Here is a 24,682-nt window from a genome sequence, read left to right as displayed (position 1 = left end):
GGCTTTTTCAAGTTTGTCATATGGGAGAAGGGGAAACTACAATAGCAGAGTCACAGGGAACAGTGCAGGGCACTTTCCCCCACAAATTCCTCCAAACATCTAGAAAAGTGCACTGGCCAAACTTTGATGAGGAAATCCAAAAAGTCACAGGAAATCATTTCTCCAACTTAATTTGGCATAGGGAGTCAGAAAGGGAGTTCTGTGGATACTGGGGACAGAGTCAATGATGTGTGGAGCTTTGTGTGCCAGGACAAAAGGAAGTCCCAAACCCACACCTCACTGTGATAGGGACAGATGCCAATTGAGAGATATATCACCAACTATCAAATTCTCTTTCACACATCCAGGGCAGACTGGGAAGGAGATCTACACAGGAGAAAGTAGTACGGATAAGAAAGGACATTAAGAAGGCAGCAGTGGACAGCAACAGCATGATTTGGGCCTTACGTACAGAGCAAAGGACCTGGCCTAACCTGCACAGGAATAAGCAGGGTTTGGAATTCACAGGTCAAAAGATAGCCTAGACTTTTTCCTCTCTAAACTAACAAAGCTTTGCAGTTGGCTGATAAGAATTAGGTCCAGCAGCATCTACTCTTTCTCAGAACCAAACCCAGGTCAAGAAGTTGCAGAGTTAAGAACATGAGCAAAATCCAATCAGATTTTGCCCTCATCGGAACACTTGGAGAGCAATGAAGTCCTGTTGGCCCCTAGCCTGTCCCTGAGATCACAGAATAATACTTAAGAAAGCAGCAACATGATTAGCCCAAACCCTTTCTTCATAATGCCAGGGCCCAGCCCTAAGATCAAATCTGAAGTTAAGAAACAAATAGGAAAAAATGAAGAAACTAAAAAAGAATACCACCATAATGATGTGGCAGAGTGCTCAAGAAACAAACACAAAAAAGAATGGCTCCAAAACATCTATAAGTATTGCCTCAGAGGAAAATATAGCTTGGGAACAAATCCAACTAGAGTTCCAGAAGAGATGAAGCAAGAGTTTAAAAAAAAAAAAAAAGGAATTAAAAATCTAATAATGATTAAGGAAAAAAGCTGTAAAGGAAATTAGAGTTGTGGAAGAAAGAGAAAAGAAATTATCAACTTACGCTCAAGTAAAAAAAAACTCACTGAAAATTAGAATAGAACAAATGGAAGCCAATGATTCTAAAAAGCAATAAATAATATTAAAATCAAAAGGCTAAAAAAAAGTAGAAAATATAAAGTCTCTTCTAGTAAAAACAATTGAATTTGAGAACAGATTGAAGAGAAAAAAAAATAAGCATAATTGAACTATAGGAACACCATGTCTAAAAAAGGAGCTTAGACATTATATTTTAAGAAATGTTAAAAGAAAGCCACCTGGGGGCAGATAGATGACACAATGGATAGAACATTGGCCCTGGAATCAGGAGGACCTGAGTTCAAATCCAGCCCCAAGATATTTAATAGCATTGTGACTCTGCATAAATCACTTAATTCCATTGCATGAGAGAAAGAGAGAAAGAGAATGAGAGAGAAAACCAGGCAGAATTATATGGAATAGACTAGATATACAGTATGCAGTAGTAAATGACCATAATAATCTAGTGTTTGATAAAACCAAAGATCCAAGTTTTGGGGCAAGAACTCACCATTTGATCAAAATTGTTGGGAAAACTAGAAAGCAATTTGGCAGAAACTAGTTATAGACCAAAACTTCACATCATAATTAAGATAAGTTCAAAATGGATCCATAATAATAGACATAAGGGATGATCTCATACTGTCAGACCTATAGCTGAGGGAAAAGTTTTATGACCAAACAAAAAACAGACAGGTTCATACAAAGTAAAAGAGAATAATTTTGATTTACATGAAGTTTGAAAATTTCTCCATGAATAAAACCAAGATTAGAAGGAAAGCAAGAGTTTGGACTCATAGAGGGATCCAATTAGACAAGGCTTGGGCGTGGTCCTAATATTTCTTGATTATTTCAAGAAAAGGAGAAAAGAAGGAAAGAAAGCCACAACAAGAGTGAGGAGTGAAGAGAAAGAAAGGTTAGAGAAAATTAACTCACCCAATCAGGGTATAGAGATGTTTATACAAACAAAAATGGGAACAGCTGACATTTGAAACCTTACTGTCATCTAAGTGATGGGCTAAAGAAGGAAGAATACATACCTATATACATATATATACACACATACCCAGGCATACACAGTGGGGTACAGATATGCTTTTCACTAAAGAGGGCAAGAGAAGGGAATTAAAGTGAAGAAATATAAAAGGAGAGGCTAGTTCTAAGGAAAACAAACTCCAAAATACTTTTAACTTTTTCAGGTAGCAAGGGAGAGGAATCTGAGGTAGTATACATAAACTGAGGAAAGGATGAACAAGTTATATGGTATTTAAATATAACAGAATGCTACAGTGCTGAATTCTTATCAGACTAATGACCAGTCAAGATTCCAAAGGACTACTGATGAAACATGTTCCACACCTCCTGATACAGAGATGGAAACAATACAAAATGAGATGATTTCTTTTTGATGAGCCAGTGTTTCAATTGACAACTGGCCATACACCACAGTCCCCTAAGGTCATAGAACTACTGAATGATACAAGTGAAAGGGGCAGTAAGAGATTAAGGGACTTGTCCACTCTGCTGCTAATATGCCACAGAGTCCAGACTCCATGGACCTGACCGGACCCTGGAGCAGGTTCTTTCTTCAGCACTCTTGCTTCTTAGAAGCACAGGACGCCAGAGCTGGAAGGATACATGAAGGAGCAGAGATTTGAGCCTAATCACTTCATTTTACAAATAAGGAGACCAAGGTACAAAGAGGGGGAGGAGGAAAAGAGACTGTGATTCTGTTCCTGATTCTCCATCGTGAATGTGCAGCATGATTTTGGACCGGCATCTCACTTCCCTGGGCCTCATATTTCTTATCCATTAGATGAGGACCAAATTTCTAATGCTGCTTCCAGCTCTAAAATTCCATGGTTCTATGAAGTCCCTGACCCTACATTCCATAAGCAGTTAGTGGCAGGACTAGAATGAGACAATCTCCTCATTCAATATTTCTTCCATACAAAGAAGCCAATTACAATACAGAAGAAATAGAAGACTTTAGAATCTCTTTGGGAAAATGAGGCTTGAGGCCAAGATGAGGCTCTTCTCAACTGAACAAACAAATCCACAGGAGAAAACACAAGAAAATCAGCACTCACCAGCTGGGCTGATCGCTGCTTCTCCTGGTTCATGCCATTCTTCTCCCATGGAAGGGAGGACTTGGGATGCTCCCTGGCCACCTCCCTTTCTCTCTTCACCAGCTGAAGAAGCTCTTCTTGGATCATGGCCTGTTCCTGTTCATATCTGTGCCAAGAGAGAATGGAGATGTAGATGCAGAGGCTATGACTGGCAGGATGAAGCCAGGGAATGTGCCCATTGCTATGGGCCAGCAAGGTGGGCATGGGATTTGTCTGGCAATACAACTCTACAACAGGGAAAGAGGTCTGCCGCCTGAAGCAAGAGGGGGGAGGATGAAGGGAACATTTGGCTCTGGAGGGCAGTTCTGTTCCATTAGTTATCTTGAAGCACGCTCCATCCCGCCCTGATATCCCTATACTTTGGAGCTGAAAATATCAAAAATGCTCTCAGGGAAAAGACCTAAATACAGACCATCATTTATGATACTCCATGATCCAGGAGAAAAAGCCAGTTGTTATGTATCATATGAAGAAACTAATGCAAGAATCTTAGTTTCAAAGCCCAATCAGAAGCGGCATTAATGCCATATAGGCTTTGGCACTACCTCCCTTACTGTTAGAATATAGGAACCTGAATGTTTCAGATACTACCAGTACCTTCACTCAGAAGTTTGCGTATTCAAATTCAGAATGAATGAAGACTATTCCTACTGATGATGAATTAGGAAGGACCAGGTTAAGGAATGCAGTGCTTGGTATAAAGAAAGTATATCACCTAACAGGGATTAAATCCTTGGACTTGGTTCCTATCCTGGGATAATTGTTCTCATAAGTTAGCGAGTCTTCTTAAAGGCCATGTAGAAGAGAATGAACTTCCAAACACAAGGGTCAATTAGAGATTTCTTATTAAGAGAGTCATCAATGTCCTCAGGCTAATAAGGCACCAGAGGCCAGACTTGATTCAGCTAGTTACAAGGCACAGTGTAAGGGTGATTACATTTGGGCACAGTCCAGTTCCAGCTTCTTCCCTTTTATTCTTCCCTAATTACTACTACACTCTTCTAGAGAATACCAGGCCACTTTAACACATCATTAAAATAGTGATTACTTGTGTATAAATGTTTTGATTCTTAATTTTCCCTAAAATATTTTTTAATTCTTTTTTTCCTCAAATGAATACTGTTCTCTGACAAAGGTAAGCTCCCAGAGTATTCTGTTGGCCCTAGCCAAAGATCTATATAAACATTTCCCTCATGAAGGAGAGGAAATGAAGATTTGGGATATATAGCTCTGCCTGGGAGAAAGCAAGGTTTCCAGAGAACGAGAGAACACCCTCCAAGGAAGAGAAGTTCATCAATCAACAAGAATTTATTAAATACCCACTCTGTGTAAGACACTAGAAACACAAAGACAAAATTAAAATAAAATCTGTTTTCAGGAAGCCTAAATTCTAATAAGGACAATAAGCATATACAGAGAAGTACATATAGAATAAATATAAAGAGAATAAAATGCAAATAAATACAAAATTGCTGAATACAGGGTGTTTTGAAGGGGAGAACATCAGAAATGCTCCCTGTAGCAGGTGCTATTTGAGATGGGTCCTGAATGAAGAGAAGGTGTGGCTCAGCATGGATGATCAGAGCAAAGACACAGAAAACAAAATGCTGTGTCATGTGTGAGAAAGAGATAAGGCCAGTTTGCTTGGACCTCTGCCTAGTATGGGAGTGGGAGTAATGTACAATGAGGCTGAAAAATTGGTTGGGCAAGTTATAAAGGGTTTAAAATCTAAAAAAGTAAGTTTGATTTTATCCTAAAAATAACAGAGATATCATAGACTAGTGAGTGGGGGAATGACATAGTGAAATCTGCACTTAAAGAAAATCACTTTGACAGCTGTGTGGAAGATGGATTGTGTTGGGTAGTCACTTGAGGCAGGGTAATCAACTAGGAAGCTGTTGTAATAATCTAGACAAAAGGTGGTAAGGGCCTGAATTAAAGTGGTAGCTATGTGAGTAGAGAGACAGGGTCAGATATGAGAAGAGTTGTGGAATAGGAATTGAAAGTTTTGGCAAAAGGTAAATATATGGGATGAATGAGAGTAAGGAATTAAGGATGACAGTGAAATTCTAAATTTGAGAAAACTGGAAGAATGATGATATCTTCAATAGAAACAATCAAGTATGAAAGAGCAGTAGATTTTGGATGAAAGATAAATTCTATTTTGGATATGATGAATCTGAAATGTCTCTAAGATAATACAATTTAAAATAGCCAAGAGGAAACTGGTGAAAAATGGATAAAAAGTTCAGGAAAAACTGAAGGGATGTATGGATTTGTGAATTGTTTCTATAGAGATGATAATTAAACCCATAAAAGCTCATGAGGCCACCGATGAGAATGTTGCAAGAAGACCCAGGACAAAGCCTTGAGGAACCCTCACAATTGGGGATATAAAATGGGTAATGATCCAGCAAAAAAGGAAAGGATCAGACGTAAATGAAGAAAACCAGAAGAGAACAGTTTCATGAAGTCCCAGAGAGGAAAGAGTATCCAGGAGGACAAGGTGGTAAACAGTGTCAAATACAGCAGAGATGTGGGATAAAGACTAAGAAAAAGTAGTAACTAAAAAAATTAATCACTGTTAACTTTAGAGAAAGCAGTTTCAGTTGAGTGATAAGATCCAAAGTCACAGTGCAAAGGGATGAAGAATAAGTGATAAAAGGGAAAGTGCAGGCAAAGATTGTAGACAACTGAGAAGAAGAAAGCTTAAAGATATAGTAGGTTCTAGTGAAGGTTTTTTTTTCAGGATGGTAGACATTTGGTCATGTGAGAAAGCAATAAGAATTTAGTAATTAGAAAAGAGTTGAAGATTAGAGACTGAGGGGATAACTGAGGAAGCATTCTGCTGGAAAAAATAGGAGATGGGACCAAGAGCACAAGCTGAGATGCTGGTTTTGGAGAAGGACTAGCCTTTCACCAGAGACAGAGGAAAGAAAGAGAAAATGAGTCATGATATTAAGAGATTTTGAGATAAAGAGAAGGCAAGAAAAGTGAGTTTATGTTAAATGGTCTCATTATTTTTCTTCTGTAAAGCAAGAGGTAAAGAACTTAGGTGACAGGATGGGAGCACAGAAAGGTAAATTTTGGACATATAGGAAGAAACAAGTTTAGGATACTTTATAAGAGAAGTGAGACAGGGAATCAGTGAGGGAAGAATAGCCGAGTGTGGTGATATGTGCCTGTAATCTCCTGCTTATGGGGAGGCTGATACTAATGACACTCAAGTTCAGTATTTCTGAACTGTAGTATCCCAAAAGCTGGTCAGATATCTACACTAAGTCTAACACAAAGATGGTAAATCTCTGGGAGCAAGGAGCTACCAGTTCCCAGAGGAAGAGCTAATCAGCCCAGGTCATAAATGAAGCAGGTCAAAGTTCTTGTGCAATGGAGATGGGACCCGTAAGTGGCCGCTGCACTGAGAAAAATCGGGAGACCAAGTCTAAAAAAGGTAAAACAATAGCAATAAAAAAAATAAGAGATGAGAAAAAAGGATTGTCTTACTACAGGGAGAGCCCAGTTAAGTAATGAATTTATGGTGTACCCAATCAGCACATTTGTTTGTCTTCATCTCCATTCAGTAGTTCATGAGTAAGAGAAGAGGAGGCAGATGGTATAAGTAATCCAGAACTGGGGTCTGGCAAGGGATGAGAACTAACAGAGTAAGAGGAAAAGGGATTAAAAAACTTAATTACTGTCATTGAGCTCCAGAAAGCTGTATTGAAGACAGAAAGGGTTTATAATGTCCTTACCTTCTGTACAGATCCTCTTCTGTTTCAGAGGGCTGCCTGCTATTATGGCTCTCAGCTTTGGGGGGTTTAGGATCTATAAGAGATAGAACACAAATAGTCAATTATCAAAAAGAAGAAGGCAAATCAATAAGACACACAAAGGTACATTAACTCTCTTAGGAAGATCTTGAGAAGGGAAAACTAGCTCCTCCTTATTCTCCTACCCAATGACTTCCCTTTCTTCCATGAGGTGATTTGTTAAAAAGTACAAATAATCTCTGCACCCATCCATTCATTCTTAAGTCATTACACTTGTCCAATCTGCTATGAAATCTGAGTCTTTTACTGTTCTAAGCTCAAAAACCCCAGAAATATAAGAATGTCAAAGTGAATTAGTCCCTTGATTCACCTGGCCAATTTTGCCTATTTCTGATCAGGACACCAACTGATGGTTTAGGATAGTTCTTTCCACCATCGTGACAACTTTAAAGATTAGGGCTATACTGTAAATATTCTTATTTTCTTAAAATAGCCCATTACTTAAAAAGAAAAAGAAATAAAGGAAAAAAAAGAAAATGATCCATTACTTATTATCATGACTTTTATCTAGATATCTCTTGAACCTATTCATAGCTTCAATCTTCTCCATCTCTTGAAGAGAACTAAGTTCCACAAATTTTCTCCTGTCTATGTAAAATATAGTATAGTCTTTAATTTATCTCTTTCCAGTTTTAAGAGATAGTGTCTCACTCTAGAGTTCTGAGATTGAATAAATAAATCCATGTTTAACCAGGAAAAAGCAGCCATTGTGAGCTAAGAAAAACCCTGAAGTTAGAATCAAGGAGACCTGCATGTGAAACTTGCTCTGATACATTTACAAATTCTGTGACTATGGCTTAGTAATCTCCATTGGCCTTAATTTCCTCATCTATAAAATGGGGATAATAACTGTATCGTATAACTCACAAAATTATTGTGGAAGAAAACAGTAATATGAACTATTATTATGTTCACTTTTGTTACACCTCTCATGGACCCCTCATGATTTCAGACTTTAATCATTTTTCACTCTCAGGGCCCAGGGCTTCCCAAACTGAAGTCCTAATTTTTTTTTTCAGTCTGTCTTCATAGGGCAATCCTTCTATCTACTTGACTACATTAACTGCCTTCTACTGAACATTCCAGTGCCATTAAGACTTTTTTGAAGCTCAACAACTAGAATAACATGAATTATTATTACAAACATAATTATTATGATTTTCTTTAAGGGTTAAAATAGCATTTGACTTTGCTTTTTATGCTTTAAGGAATAATAAATTTGGCAAATTGAATATTCAACCTTCTAGGGATTTCCTTCCAGAAGTAACCATCTTCTAACCAACTTTCCCAAGCAATAAACCAAGCTGTCATAACTTTAACTGGGAGGAGAAAAAATCTTAGACTTTCTATGGCAATATTACTACGTTTAAGAAATGTTTTTCATTTTTATTCATAAATGAAAGATTAACTGATTAAAGAAACATTGAAATTGCTTTAACTTTGAAATTAACATATTAAATTCTTTAGTCAATTTCAAGATATAAATTTATATACACCATTTCCTTCATGAATTCTATTAAAAAGCTATAACTAAAATCCATATCCATTCAATAAAAAAGTAAAATATTTTGTTAAAAGTAAAATTGAATAAATAATAACAAAATAATTTTTCTTCAAACTGTTAAACTTGCCAAGTGAACAAAATCCCTATTTCTACAAAAGGTACAACTAGTAAATATAGGTCCCTGACAATTATCTTTTATTTGCCCTAAATTTATCTCTTTCAAGATTGGATGGGTAACCATTATTCTAGAATTCTGAGATTAAATAAATAAATGCAGCTCTCTCTGGAAGAGGCAGCCATGGTGTAGTGAAAGAAGTACCAAATTAAGAAATTGACTCACAGCTTTGATACTAGCTGTACGAAGACTGACAATTCACTAACTCTATTTGAATCCCAATTTTCACATCTATAAAATAGAGAAAATAAGACTTGTATTTCTTACTTCATAAGGTTGTTGTAAAGAAAACACTTTGTAAATCTGAAATGGCTATATAAATGTGAGTTATTATTATGGTGGTTGCCTAGTATTTACTACATAGAGCTGTGATGTGCTAATCAAATAATATGTGTGAACCTTAATAAACATGTCAGCTACTATTATGCTCTAAGGGCTTATGTCTTAGGTCTCTGTGTACTTAGGCACAGCGGTCACTAATTAAGTGTCTGATGGTTTCTCCCTAGGTTAGTAGGTCCCAGGTTTCCATGATTTAATATACTCTCTAAGTAAACCTCCCAAAATATAAGGAGAAATATGAAGATGTACAAAAAACAAATTACCTCAAGGAACATTGCATCAAACTGGAGAAACAAGACATATGCAAAGCTAAATTAAAATGCAAGATAGCATAAGACATGTATTCTATACAGCTAATGGAGTGGTAGGGGAATGATTGACTTGACCTCTAGTAGTTGCTCACTAGGCAAGAGGCTTTCCTTCTGAAGTAGAGTTGCTCTGCCAGCCAACCAAAAAAAAACTAACAAAAAAAACCCAGCTTTTGGGTATATTTAGACTGAAGTAAAACCTGAATTTCCATAAATTGAATTCTGTCTCCTGGCTTTGCTACTTATTAGGTGTGTGGCAAGTCACTTGACCTCTTAGACTCTATAAAATAAGAAATTGTACTGGTCACTTTCTTTTGTTCTTGTCTCTTGCTTCTTATTAATAGTCAAGACTTCAGAGAAGCTCATACAATTTTCTCTCTGTTTTAGAAAAAAAAATGCATTAAGGGATCATTTAGCCATAGAGTCCCAATTCAGATAAACTGAAGTCTAAGGGAGTAAGGAGTACTGAATGAAACTGAAATATAATGCAGTATGTAATGGAAAAAATATTGACTGAGTAATCAAAAGATAGGTTCCAGTCTTAGGTCTATCAGCATTCCCCACTCTGGATCTAGTAGGGAGTACACTAAATAAGCTCCAAGGTCTCTTTCACTCCTAACATTTTGCTATCTTCAGAGTAGTATCTGCTGGTGGCAATAAAACATAAAAGAAACATAATTCCTACACAGAAGCCTGGGAAAGAACTGTGACTTTATGGCAGTTGAGACTTCAAATACTGTAACTATGGGATTCTCCCAGAAAGAGCTGTCATGCCACTCACTAAAATGCAATCCTGTTAAAAATAACATTAAAATTTATCCCACCCTTACAATAAAACAACTAACTATACTGCCCCTTTCAGTGCCCCAAATACTTATAGATAAGTATTTGCCTTCAGTTATGGACAGAATTTGAGACAGAATGAAGGGGAGGGGTTTGGTCAAAAACAACAGAAGCTCTGACCATCAACACAAAATTTCTCTACAGTTCACCAAGAAGCAGGATCCCACCATACATTTAAAGTTATAGAATACCATTCTGTGATAAATATTAAAAAAAACATAATCCCATAAGTTTATGTGTTTCTTCCAATGATGCAGATCATAACTTGCTTATTCTTTGTTACTCCCATTCATGTCCTGGAGTGTCTTCTTTCTCCAAAGATCTCAAGGGTACTAGTACTCTGGCTGTCTGCTTGTCATTCCATACTTTTGCCACAGACCAACCCAAACTCTCTTCTTATTATGCAATTTATTGATAATACTATATAGTCCTAATCTTTTTTGGAGTTTCTCAGTGAATATATCCTTATAGCCTGCTCCCACCCCTATTAATCTCTCCATTGCTCTTAATGTGATTACTCGTATCTAGTTTTCTGGAAGAAGTGCTCTTCCATATCTTGCTGCCATACAGCAACATCAATGAAATTTTTGTATTGAAAAGACAAGCCTCTTTATTCCAGGGAAGCTTAAGGTCAGAAAAAGAATTCTGCAAAATGATAAAAAGGGAAAATGAACCCAACATAGCAGAGGACACAATTTATACAAATACATGTTCAAAAGTAGTACTGAGTATTCCTCAAAAATCTCTCTTTTTTTTCTTATTGCCCTAGGATCTCCTGGTAATTTACCATACCTGTCCTAGGATGCTTTGACTTGCCTTCTGAAGAGCCAAATGCAAAAGATGAAGAATGAGAAAATGAAGGAGGAGGTGGTGAAGTATGAAGTGACGAAGCAGCAGATGGTGAAGTAGGTGTCGAAGCAGTAGGGGACGATGCAGGAGATGGTCGCTGCACCCTTGATGATGCAGAGGGGTCTTTCATGCGGTTAACTACATCTTCAGAGAGCTATAAGAGGGAAGCAAAGGGAGGGGGATAGGAAAAAGGTAACGGTTAAGAAATAGTTATAAAATAACCATAGTCCACTAAAAAGGCCTTACCCTCCCCAAATAGAGGACAAGCAACACTTTTCTCTATTTTAAAGAAGTTGGCATATGGTTGTCAAGAAAGCAGTTCACAAGTTCTTAGAGCTAACTGTAGATCAACTAACTCAAGTTCCGTTCAGTTGAACAATCTTTATTAAATATCCATTCTATCATGCCATCTGAAAACTACACCCTGGTTAAACTCTGATTTATGTGAGGTCTCTTCAATTCACATTCTTCCATCTTCCAGCACTCATGAGATGCTCTGAAAAGTCACAATCTCTGTGGAGCCCATTTCCAGTATGAAATGCTCTTTTTTTCCTGTCCCAAACCCTGGACTAGGACAAAAAGAATGCACTCCTTGATTCTCAGCCCCACTTCCAGATTGTCACTTAACCACTAACACTCAACAACTCTCTTTTGCAGTTCACTCATCCCTCTCTATCATCTGGTCCAGATTTTTATTGTCATTGATCTCCTTTCTTTCCCTGGCTTAAAACTGTCCTATCTACCCCGGATCATGATCTCATGCTGAAAGATTTCAATATTTTCACTAATGGCTCCTTGAATATTCTGGCTTCCCAAGTCAACACACTCAAGTTTCATGACCCACATTCTCATTTCATGCCAGTCACTACAGAAGTGAGTCCCACCATCACTTATAACTGTGCTACACCTCTATGGCCTTGAACTTTGAAATAATCTTCCTGATCATACCCTTCTATATATAGTCAATCTTTTTTTTAAACTTATTAAACCTTTTCTTTTCTTACTGTGACCTCTAGTGCCTTTACATTCCAGTCCTCTCAGGTCCTGTTCTTCACAGATTTAACCCCGTGTTTTTTTTTTTTCCCATCCATTAAACAAATATTTAATAAGCATTTCCTGTTTGCCAACATTGTGCTAAGTGCTAAGAATATGAAGACACAAAACCAGTTTCTGCCCTCAAGTACATTCCATTGGTAAATGGGGGAGAAATAATATGTACATAAAATTTAAAAAATTAATTTTCTAGGGTACACAATACTAACAACCAAGAACTATGATGGTCTTCTAGTCAGATGTAGCTTTTGAGCTGAACTTTGAAGGAAGTTAAAGATGTCATGGATGAGGAACAACAAATAAGCCAACTAGGATGAAATATATAGTATATGAAGAAAAGCAATGTGCAATAAGACTGAAAAAGTGATCACAGCCAGGGTGTGGGCAGTTTAAAACAACAGAGATTTATAGTTTATCCTCACATCTCCAATAGGAGATAAAAGAGCTTCTTGAACAGGGAAATGACATGGTTATAACTGTACTTTAGGAATGTAAATTTGGCAGCAATTGAAAGGTGTATTAGACAGGATCGAAGCCTGACAGTGGTGAGGACATTTAGGAGACTATTGTAATGATCTAGGAGAAAGGTGATATGGGCTTGAAATAGGGTAATGATCATGGTAGTGGGCCAAAGGAAAATATTGTGAACAAGGTATACTGATATAATTAATAACACTTGGTGTATGAGGAGTAATGGTAGGGAGAAAGTTGATGATCTATTCTTGAGAACATGGCTGACTGGAAAGGCTGAGTCTAAGATACTGATATTAAGTTGGAGATCCCAAAAGGCAGTTGATAATATGGCATTAATGTTCAGAAGAGTGGATAGGACTGAATACATACTTTTGGGGGCTGTCTGCAGAGGCTATAAGTCCATGGAAGTTGATGAAATCAACAAGAGAGTAGAGTCAGAGAAGTAGGTCCAGGGGAATCTTATACCCATTCACCAGATATGGAACAAGAATGATTATCCAACACACTGAGAACAAGTGGCAAAACAGCTTGAAGGTTTGGCAAGGAATAAGAAATTATACATAGAACACTTTAGTTCAAAAGGATACCTAAAGGAACAAAGAAGGCAAATGGTAGAAATGATATAGGGGATATGGATAAGGATGAAAAGCAAAGGACTGGTTGATTATTTCAACAATCAATTATCTTCTACCCTTGGATTCTTGCCTGTTTATCCTCAAGGAGTTTGCCTTCTACTATTTCTATGAAATATAATATTTGCAACAGATAAGTAAATTCAAGACAAATTAAGGAAAATGTAAGCATTAACAAGTATCAATCAACAAGCATTTAAACTTTTTTCTAAGATTACCTCCCACCCATTTCTCACATACTTAACTCAGCAAAATCTTTAACTCTGAACTAAACTTAATAATGATCAGGAAATCTAAGGAGAAACTACAATAAATGACTTTTTCCATTCCAGAACTACCCAAATGGTCAGTCAAGTATCTCACCTTTCCCAAGTAAAACCAGCATCAGGATATGAACTCCCAGCAGGAGAAGGAAGCACAGACAAGCAGAATACTTTTGAAAATAGTACACAGAATTTATTGTATGCTTTTTTTTTAAAACAAGTAATATAAAATGGAGATAGTTTCTTGAAGAATCATCTTTTAATGTTCTGCTATATGTATGAAAATACTCTCTTATTTTGGTGTTATAGATCAAAATAAAAAAGCCAACAACTATTTATTTAGTACTTATCATGTGTCAGGCATTGTGCTAAGTGCAGGAAATACCTGTCCTCGAGAGTCTTATATTCTAATACAATTTAAAATTCTAAGAACATGTATGTATTTAAATAATATTTTCCAAGTGAATACAAGGCTGCATACTAGCAGATGGGAGAATCTGTAAAAGTTTTCTGCCCAAAGGTAGTGCTTGAGCTGAGTCTTGAAGGAAATGAGTTTCCAAGAGTTAGAGGTAAGAAAGGACTAAGAAGTAACATGGTTTTTATGTACAAATTGAGTAGGCCAATATGCCTAGATTGCAGAGTGCAAGAAGAGAAATGTGTAAGAAGGCTAGAAAGATAGGAAGGTGCCAAGGATCGAAAAGCTTTACATGGCAAGGAGAGAAGTTTATATCTTAGAGGGAATAGAAAGAAAAAGGCCAAAAAAAGGTTTTATTGTAGAAAACCTGAGCTAAACCTGAAAGAAGTTAAGGATCCTAATAAGCAGAGATGAGGAGAGGGGATGCATTTTGATACTGGAGGGCAGCCTATGCAAAAGAAAGGAGGCAAGAGATGTAATGCTATGTTTGGGGAAGAACTAGTAGACTAAGCAAACTTGAAAGCAGAGTGCTGAAAAGACTGTATTGAGAAGAAATAAACGTTTAAAGGACCCAGGAGTTTAAAAATTCTTCCTTCTCTGAAAAAGCTAAATGATGCTGGATAAAGTTACATAAAAAAAATGAAGATATCTACCACAAAAATATATCACCTACTCTCCTGTGAGCTCCTTCAGCTCCCCTACTATAACCATAAAATCTCTCTGTGTTACCCCTACCCTCTTCTTTCCTTAGTCAACCCCCTCTACTTTTGGACCTTTAACTGTTGGGAAGTTTCTTCCTAACATTGGGCCTAAATCTGTCTCTTTGCAGCATTTTCCCATTGCTCCAGAACCTCCACTGATGCAAAACTAAACAAATCCGGTTCTTTCTCCAATAGTGTCCTTCAAATTCCTGAAGACAGTTTTCATGTCCTCATTCCCCTTTCCCTGTCTTCTGTTCTCCAGTTCCAACAACCAATACTCACTCATACACCATGCACTTGAGGCTCTTCACTGACTGCTCTTATCCCTATAATTCTCAAAATGCTTCAATGGTTCCCTCTCACCTCCAAGATAAAAGACAAACATTGCCCCCAACATTTGAGGTTCTTCACAGTATGACTCCTACCTACATTTCCAGCTTATTTCATATTCATTCCCTTCACATAGTTTGTATATTTCAGCCAAATGGCCTACAAGCTGTTTCCCAGCTTTAACACTCCATTTCTGATCCCTGTGCATTCACAAAGGAATTCTCATCTTTGGAACGTACTCTCTCCTCTTAGGACAATGGAACCTCTAGTTTCTCTTTAGATTCAGCTCAAGTACTATATCACGCATGAAATCTTTCCTGATCACCTGCAGTTCTTAATGTTCTCTCCCTCCTCAAATTATCTTGGATCCACTGATCTGTTTACATGTTATATTCCCCAAATGAAATGTAAGCTCTGGTAAAACAAAGGGTATCTTGTTTTGTCTTTACCCCACTAGCATCTAATAACTCATCTTCATATAATAGGCATTAAATAATTCTTGTTCAACTGAGTCTTGAGTTTGGACATTCAATGCCTACATACAAGATTCCACAGGAGGAAGACACAAAGGCCCAGAGAAGTAGCCCTGCTCACAAAAGGAATAAGGAGTAAAGCCATTAGGAGCAAGCTCAAAGAGCAGTCAATGGTCTTGACTATGCTCTTTTGCCTTTCAGAAGCTGTTTCTCGGTCCCGAATCTGCTTTATTTTGAGCTTCGCTCTACAATGGATAGTAACAACACTAGAATCACAAGTTTTTGCCTGTAATGAATCTACTGAACTATGCTGCCTAGTAAATAACGGGTTAAGTAAAACATTGGCAGATTCCCTGTTGGCAACAAGAGAAATTTGCAATATTTTTTAATGTTGCTACAAAATAGAGCAAGTAATATTTTTAATCAACAAATATATATACATACACTGTAGTCGTGTGAGACTAAACACCATCTGGGAAATGGCATTCACACCAACATAACCAGAGTGGAGGTCTACAAATCTAGATTCAAACCTTGAAATTTAAAATAGCCCCAGGCATCCTAGATTCCATTCCCCGGTCTCAAACTCTACGGGGGATAATGGTGTGGAAGAAAAAAGCAACTCAAAAAAACAGAAAGAACAATCAAGTCACAATCGTTGGTTCTGTTTCCAATTCTGCCACTAAGTAGCTGTATGACCTGGGACAACTAAATTCTTTCTGGACTTCAATTTTCGCCTCTGTAAAATCGAAGGGTAGACCTTAACCAGGGCTAGATTTCAGAGAGTCTCTGAATTCCTTTTTCTTTGTATTCGGATAACCGTATCTCAATATAATGGTTTCTTTTGTTATCCTAATGCATTTTATTTTATGCATTCAAAAACATTATGAAGAATCCATTGACTACCAAAAGATAAGTGAATCACGCTCAAAAAAGTTAAGAAGTCTTGGACTAAACGGTCTTCACAGCCTCTTCCAATCTGGAACTCTTATGTTATACAATTCTAAGGTTGAGTTCTAAATTCATATGAACATCCAGCCTCAGTATAAGAAAAGTCTAAAATAGAATCCTGCAAGCAGTGATGCCAGTGGACAGAAAGTGACATAGAAAAACCACATATCAATATGACCTATGTGCTATTGTATTTTTATTTTTTAGAAATATTTCCAAATTATATTTTAATCTGATTGAAGCTGTTCCTGGGAGTAGATGTCCACAGAAGTGTATTTCCCCTTAAGTACATTCTACAACTGAATCTACCTGTGCTCTTAATAAACTAGCAAAATAGAAATTTCTAGAGAATAGATCCTGTGCCTTTTCACTGTCCCACACTGCACATAACACACAATAAGCATTCAAACATTCTTCAGAAATGAGCAAGTTAAAGAAGGGCAGTGGAATTCCAATTCTTTATGACACAGAGAAAGCCAGAGTCTCACAAAACAAAGAGAAAATAATGAACCCAGTAGGCCTAGGAAGAAATGGTTTTCCTGGTAGAAGGTAGCAAGAGTTCAACCACTCTTCACTGACATTCCAAAGAACCCTGGGGTACATCACCACTATTGGAATGAGCCAGACCCAATCACCCAACCTCTAATTCATTACATATTATATACCAAGTTCTGCCCTAAGCACTATGGCAGATGTAAGAGATATGCAAAAAACTATTCAAATATTAGCTGCAGCCATTAAAGTAGAAAAAGAAATTTAAGGAATTAGAATATACAATGAGAAAACAGAACTATCATTCTGCAGAATATAATAGCATACACAGAGAATACTAGAAAATCAGTTTAAAAAGGTAGTTTAAATAACTAATAACTTTAGCAAGTATGCAGGATGTAAAACAAACCCATATAAATCATTATCAACAAAGTCCAGCAGCAAGAGATAGAAAGAGAAATTTCTTTTCAAATAACTATAATTTAAACAGCTAGGTGATGCAGTAAAAACAGCACTAGAAGAACCTGAGTTCAAATGCAGTATCAGACATTTACTATCTATGTAACCCTGGGCAAGTCACTTAACTCTGTCTTAAAACAAAATTTTTAAAAAATGACTGTGGACAATATAAAATGCTTGGAGGTCTACCTCACAAGACAGACCCAGGACCTATATGAACAGAATTATAAAACTTTTATAAATATAATACAAATACTTTTAATATTTATCACAAAAATAATTATATCTATTTATAAATATAAAGTCAGAGTCAACAATTAGAAAAACATTAATTGCTCGTGAGTAGGCCAAGCTGATATAACAAAGATAATAATTCTACCTAAATTCTATTTAAGACCATTACTATATTAAAATGGACAGTTTTGACTGTACTAAATTAAAAGAGTTTGCACAAACAAAACCAATACAACCAAGATTAATTAGAGCAGGTATCTCTAATAAAGATTTAATTTCTCAAATACATAGAGAACTGAGTTAAATTTATAAAAATGCAAGCCATTGCCCAATTGATAAAGTGGTCAAAAAATATAAACACATAGTTTTCAGATGAAGACATTAAAGCTATTTATAGTCATATGAAAAATACTCTAAATGACTGTTGATTAGAGAAATACAAAGTAAAACAACTCTGAGGTAAAACAACACCTCACACCATCAGATTGGCTAATATGACAGAAAAGGAAAATGATAATGTTGGAAAGGATATGGAAAAATCGGGACAATAATGCATGGTTGGTGAAGTTGTGAAGTGATCCAAGCATTCTGAAAGCAATTTGGAACTTTGCCCAAAGGGCTATAAAACTGTACATAATATTTGACTCTGCAAATATCACTACTAAATTTGCATCCCAAAATGATTTTTTAAAAAAGAATAGGAAAGGAAAAAAAGGAGAAAGAACCTATCTGTACAAAATACTTAGTTTTGTTTTTCATAACAACAAAAAATTAGAAATGAAGGGGATGCCCATCAACTGGGAAGATGCTGGCATATACTTATTATAATGGCATATTACTGTTCTATAAGAAAAGAAGAGCATGATGACGTCAAAAGAACCTGGAAAAATTTAGATGAACTAATTAATGCAAAGAGAAATGAGCAGAACCAGAACACTATACATAGCAACAAAAACATTATCATGATGATCAATTATGAATGATTTAACTATCATCAGCAATACAATGGTCCAAAACCGTTCCAAAGGAGTCATAATGAAAAATGCTGTTCACCTCCAGAGAAAGAACTGATGAAACCTAAATGCAGACTAGCCTATCTTTACTTTGTGTTTCTTTTTTGGTGTTTTGGATTTTTTCTCCTTTGGGTCTGTCTTTTTTTTAATAACATGATAACATGGTAATATATTTTTGCACGTACAACCTATAAGAAATAGCTTATTGTCTCAGGGAAAGTCAAGGGTGAAAGGGGGAGAAAAAAAAATTTGGAAGTCAATTTTTAAAAAAATTCTTTATTGTAAAGAAGGGAAAGAGACCTGTATATGCACGAATGTTTGTGGCAGCCCTCTTTGTAGTGGCCAGAAACTAGAAAATGAGTAGATGCCCATCAACCGGAGAATGGCTGAATAAATTGTGGTATATGAATATTATGGAATATTATTGTTCGGTAAGAAATGACCAATAGGATGATTTCAGAAAGGCCTGGAGAGACTTACATGAACTGATGCTGAGTGAGGAGATCATTATATATTCAACAACAATACTACATGATGAGCAATTCTGATGGACCTGGCCATCTTCAGAAATGAGATGAACCAAATCAGTTCCAATGGAGCAGTAATGAACTGAACAAGCTACACCCAGCAAAAGAACTCTGGGAGATGACTAAGAATCATTACATTGAATTCCCAATCCCTATATTTTTGCCTGCCAGCATTTTTGATTTCCTACACAGGCTAATTGTACAATATTTCAGAGTCCAATTCTTTTTGTACACCAAAATAATGGTTTGGTCATGTATACTTATTTTGTATTTAATTTATACTTTAATATATTTAATATCTACCGGTCATCCTGCCATCTAGGGGAGGGGGTAGGAGGAAGGAGGGGAAAAATTGGAACAAAAGGTTTGGCAATTGTCAATGCTGTAAAATTACCCATGTATATAACTTGTAAATAAAAAGCTATTAAAAAATTCTTTGTTGTTTTATTTTTCTGGTAATACATGCATATTGACTTTTTAAATACACATTTCTTTATGAATCATTTTGGGAGAGAAAAATTAGAACAAAAGGGAAAAACCATAGGAGAGAAAAAAAAAGAAAAAAGAAGTGAAAAAGAAGGCAAATAATCACCTTTTCTTAAGCAAGATACTGTAGAGAAAAGTACCACTTGGGATTCAGGTGACTCAGATTATGGTCTTGTCTGTCACCAAGTAGCTGTGTAACTTGGACAAGTCACTACAAGGAAGATATTCCAAAGAAGAGAACAGGTACAAGTCAATTTTACACACCCTAATCAAGCAAACGTTATGCTTCATAACAGAAAAAAACTTAGTTTATTGGAGAGAGAGCTGGTCTCAAAATCAAAATGCCCCAAGTTCACATCCCATCTCTGGTAAATCCTGGCCACATGATACACGTCTCAGTGCTCCTGGAAGAACAGGTCAGTTTCCCTTGGTCCAGGGAATGTCCTCTATGCCAATGAAATCATAGGTCTGGTCCCTATCCCATATCCTACCATATGTAAAGACTGTGCTAGGGGCTGAAGATAAAAAGATGAAAAGTGATTTAATCTCTGACCAACAAGAACTTTATAATCTGTCTCTTTTTACATCTCCAGTTTTAGGCACCGTTCATGGCACATGGCAGATGCTTAATAAATCCTGAATGAATAATGAGGGAATAAGGCAAATATATGAACATAATACCAAACACAGAAAATAAGAAAAGCAAAGGAAAGATGCAGACCAAAAAATATGAGAAATACAAGGGAGAAAATCATTTTCAACTATTACCAAGAGAGTAAGGCTTCACAGTGAAATTAGTATATGGAATAAGTCTTGGAAGAAGAGGATTTTTAACAGGTGATGATGCAGAAAACTAGGAGAAGGCACAGAGTTGAGAAAGGGTTAAAGGAAATGGGGGAAGAAAGGTGATGGCCTTTTTATAAAGGCCAAGACCCAGGGTCATAGTCTTCTAAGGAAAAATCTCTTTCACGCTCTTAGTTAACAGCAAAATTCAAATTTGTAATCAGCCGAAATGGAGAAGGCAGATACAGTATGATGGTACATTCCACATTATCTCTGAACTTACATAGGCCAGCATGGGAAAGGGTCAAGAGAATTCCATCTCTCACTGTAACAGTTGTTATGGCCTATTAGTCTCACTCTGCTAGAGTTCATCACGACCTCTTTTTATCCTGGTCACAAACTAGGAAAGAAGATGAAGAAGCCAAGGACATGGCAAGCCACCACAAAAACATGAAATGCACAAAGACACAAGCACGTTACTCAATAGGCTCTGCAGAGGCTTGCACCTGCTGGCCTTGTGTTTGTAGACAAGTTACTAAAACTTTCAGAATTCCTAAGTCATCTAAATAATGCAAATAATAGCTGAGAGGGAAATGTTTTGTAAACTGCAAAGCACTAAATAAATATGAGCTATTATTATTATTGCCCTGCACAGGAACTTGAAATGGCTCTTCTCTGCCTCTTTTACTTGAGGTTCACCAGTCTGGCCTCAGTCTTACACCAGCCATTGTTGACTTATAATCATGCCTTCCTCTGAGAACCAAAAAAAGGTGCTGTCAATTTGGAACTATGCCAGTCTCCTTCAAGCATTTATCTTGCACTGTTATTTAACAAAATTTCAAGGGGGTCCAGGTAAGAGCGTGTGTGTTCTCTGCTTCTTTGCATTTTTCTCAGCCACAGGCCAGGGATGAACTGAAGACCTGAAGGAAGTTGATAACCAACCAACCAATCAACCATATGTAGCTAATGCCTGGAAATGGCTATTCAGTTCTTTCTTTCCTCTTAGAGGAGAAAGGGGGCTCGGGAGAAAGCACAACCTGCTATGTATCTTGATCAGCAGAGAGGAAGTGATTAGAATTACTGGCTGAAAAGAAAACCATGCAATGAATATCACTGCATCATTTTGCATCTTAGTTTTATTTTACTTGGGCCTGACCCAAATACGTAGTTTATTATAAAATAGTTTTTAAAAAATTAAAATGGTCCTGATATCTTTCTCATGAGAACTGGCAGCATACTACCTACAACGAGGTCTTGAAAATTCTCTATTTATATGTGCAACAAAAAGCCTGATGTAGGCACTTGACTTCAGGAATATAACTGATGAAGCTAATCATTTATCATTTTTCATTGTTAACACTGTTGAAAATTAGTACCACCTTTGTTAAAGACTTCAACAAAAGTCCTTTAACAGAAATGTCACCCCTTCACCCTGCAGACAGTCCCAATCACAGGGTAATTTAAGGAAAAGCATAAAGGACAAAGCAACAGCCAAGTTCTAGACCCAGCCCAGCTACTAATTAGCTGTGTGATCCTGAGTCAGTTACTTGGCTTTTCTGGGTCTAGGTTTCCACATATGTAAAATAAGATCAGGAGATCTCTCAGGTCACTTCCAGATCTAATACTTAATCTATAATGTTTTGTCAGCAGCAAACACACACAGCTAGCTTGCACTTGACTTCTTAAATTAAGGTTACATGAGGAGGCAAAATCTCTCAAAAAAAGGGGGTCTCCAAGGACTTGCCACTTTTAGTAATACCTGCTTTTCAACCTTGTCAAGAAGGCTAAGGGGCAAAATTGAGAACATATAAATGACTTTATTAACAGATGTATCTTGATGAGTAGAGAAGAGAAAAAAGGGAGGGGGGAAGAATATTAGAAATAAAAGTGATATCCAGAAAAAATTTTTTTAAATATACAAACCTATCCTTCCAGTCTTACTCTGTTATTCTTTAATGCATTCCATTACAATATAGTCAAATAGGCCTATTTGCTACTTCAAGTCTTTTCCTATTCCTGACCATCTTCCATTAAGCCATTACCGTGATTTGCCTAAATTTAGATCAGGTCCAATCATTACTCCTTTATTCAATAAACTCTCATAGCTCTCTATTGTCTGAAGGTTCAAATTCAAAATGCTGTTTGCTATTCAAAGTCCTTCACAACCTGGTTCCCTCCTGCCTTTCCAGTCTTCTTACATCTTACTTCACCAGTCCTCTTAGCCATAAGGCTAAGTAAGGTATTTCATCTCTCAGTTCTGGCATTTCCGCTGTCACCCATGTCTGGAAAGCTGTCCCTTTTCATTTTTATCTCTCTACTAACTCCCCTGGCTTCCTTTAAGTCTCAACTAAAATTCCATCTTCCACATTGGAAACTTTCCCCAACCCCTTTTAATTCCATGCCTTCTCTCCATTAATTATTTCCTATTTATCCTATAGTTTTCTTTGTACATATTTATTTCCATGTTGTTGCCCAAATATAATTATAAATTCCTTAAGGGCAGTCTTTTGCCTTTTTTTGTACCCCCAATGCTTGGCTTAGTACCTAGCACAAAGCTGGTACTTAATAAATGTTTTTTGATTGACGGACTTTTCCATAATCCATGCCTGGAATTCACTCCCTCCTTAACTTTGTTTCTTAGAATCCCTCTCGTTTTCATGGCCTTTCTTAACCTTTGTCAGCCAATACCACCACCAGTAGCCTTTAAATTATCCTGTATTTATTTTGTGTGTCCTTGTATGTGAATGAACAGGTAAGCACAGATTCTGCACCTGGGATGCTGGCACACCTTGGCTGAAAGCTTTATCATCCTCCCTTACTCTTTGGTGCTTTGAAGAAATCTAGGCATACTGTGTTTTATGATTTGTTTATGACTTATCTATCAATACAGTAACTATCAGAAGAGAAAATGAAATTAATTTAATACTTTAGGAAAACATATACATCTCAATATACAAGGTGTATCTCTGGATAGAATGGAAGTTCCTGGGGACAGGGACCATTTTATTTTTGTCTGTCTGTATTCAGTGTTTGGCACATAGTTTGGATTTCATAAATGCTTGTTGTTTTAATGTTTTGGGGGGGAAAGAACATAGACAAATGGCTCAGAGAAAAATTCTTTTTAGCACCCGAATATCTATTTAGCACCAATTATTAAAAAAGAATTTAATATGCTACATTTCTCTGACAAGTATATTTTTTTCACAAACATTTCTACTTCATATCTGAGTCCTGAAACAATGTTTTAAACTACTTGGTGTATGTGAATTGGGAGGGGCGATAGGACAGTGCAAGTATGCTTATTTTACAGCTGAAGAAATGAAGGTACAAAGAAATTTAATGATCTGTTCAAAATTATTAGCAACAAAGACTAGCTCCAAAGCCTTCCCACTGTGGTATAGTCCATTCCCTCCAATGGACTTGAGAACAAAGAGGCTACACTGGAAAAATCACCAGATTGGGAATCCTGAACACAGACCCTGGCAGACAACATTTCAGTAGGCTGGAGTCTTCAGTGCAGCAAACAATTATTAAGTGTTTAGGATATAAAAGTAAGTTCCTTTTAAGCACAAGCATCATGAGTCTCAGTTTCCTTATCTGTCAAATGAGGAAAAGGACAGCATCAGTGTGGTACAGACCAAGGAATAGAGGGCAGTTACAGAGAAACTAGAGCCATGTCCTCTCTCCTAGACAACAGCTTACATCACTGTGGGACTTAGGCCTACAGAGTTCTGTAATCAAGTTATCTGATAACTTATTAATCATAATCATAACTAGCATCTCCATGTGCCAAGCACTGTGCTAAGCCCTTTACAAGGATCACTTCATTGGATCCTCACTGGGATCCTGGGAGGTAGGTGCTGTTATTATCCTAATTTTACAGAGGAGGAAATTGAGATTTTCATACATAATCTACAGATTACATAACCTACCCAAGACCACCCAGTTATAAGGTATTTAGGACAGAATTTGAATTCAGGTCCTCCAGACTTCAGTCTCAGTGCTCTAATCACTGTGCCTCATTTAATCATTTAATTCTTAAAGCAACAAGTTACACAATGATGATATAACAATGAAATCAGTATTACAAGCGTTGCTATTTTTACCTTATCTATGAAGAAACAGAAGCCCCCAAGTTTAAATGACTTGTCCAAAGTAAGGTATTAAGTAACTGCACTGGAATTCAGGCTCTTTTCTAACTATAATGACTGCCCCACACTCTTTCCCTTTCCCTTTTAAATATCCCTGCTCCCCATCCCCACCTTTCAGTCCCTCCAACCATCCATCTCCTTCCCTCTCAGT

At 36.8% G+C, this 24,682-nt stretch overlaps 1 protein-coding gene across 4 annotated transcripts in view; it reads right to left on the bottom strand.

Moving 5' to 3' along the window:
• Positions 1-24,682, bottom strand: part of CHCHD6 (coiled-coil-helix-coiled-coil-helix domain containing 6) — a 316,552-nt gene that overhangs the window by 280,317 nt on the left and 11,553 nt on the right. For 2 of the 4 annotated variants that reach the window (XM_031956166.1, XM_031956173.1), the window contains exons 2-4: positions 11,038-11,248; positions 6,999-7,071; positions 3,208-3,352 (exon numbers count right to left, since the gene is read on the bottom strand). In XM_031956166.1, the coding sequence (XP_031812026.1) occupies positions 3,208-3,352; positions 6,999-7,071; positions 11,038-11,248 (429 nt within the window). The other 2 variants (XM_031956188.1, XM_031956179.1) reach the window with 2 other exon arrangements.

The sequence above is a fragment of the Sarcophilus harrisii genome, chromosome 1, assembly GCF_902635505.1.
Source record: "Sarcophilus harrisii chromosome 1, mSarHar1.11, whole genome shotgun sequence".
NCBI classification, from domain to species: domain Eukaryota; kingdom Metazoa; phylum Chordata; class Mammalia; order Dasyuromorphia; family Dasyuridae; genus Sarcophilus; species Sarcophilus harrisii.
The sequence above is the reverse complement of the archived record's forward strand: the minus strand, read 5'-3'. Positions and strand labels throughout refer to the sequence as shown.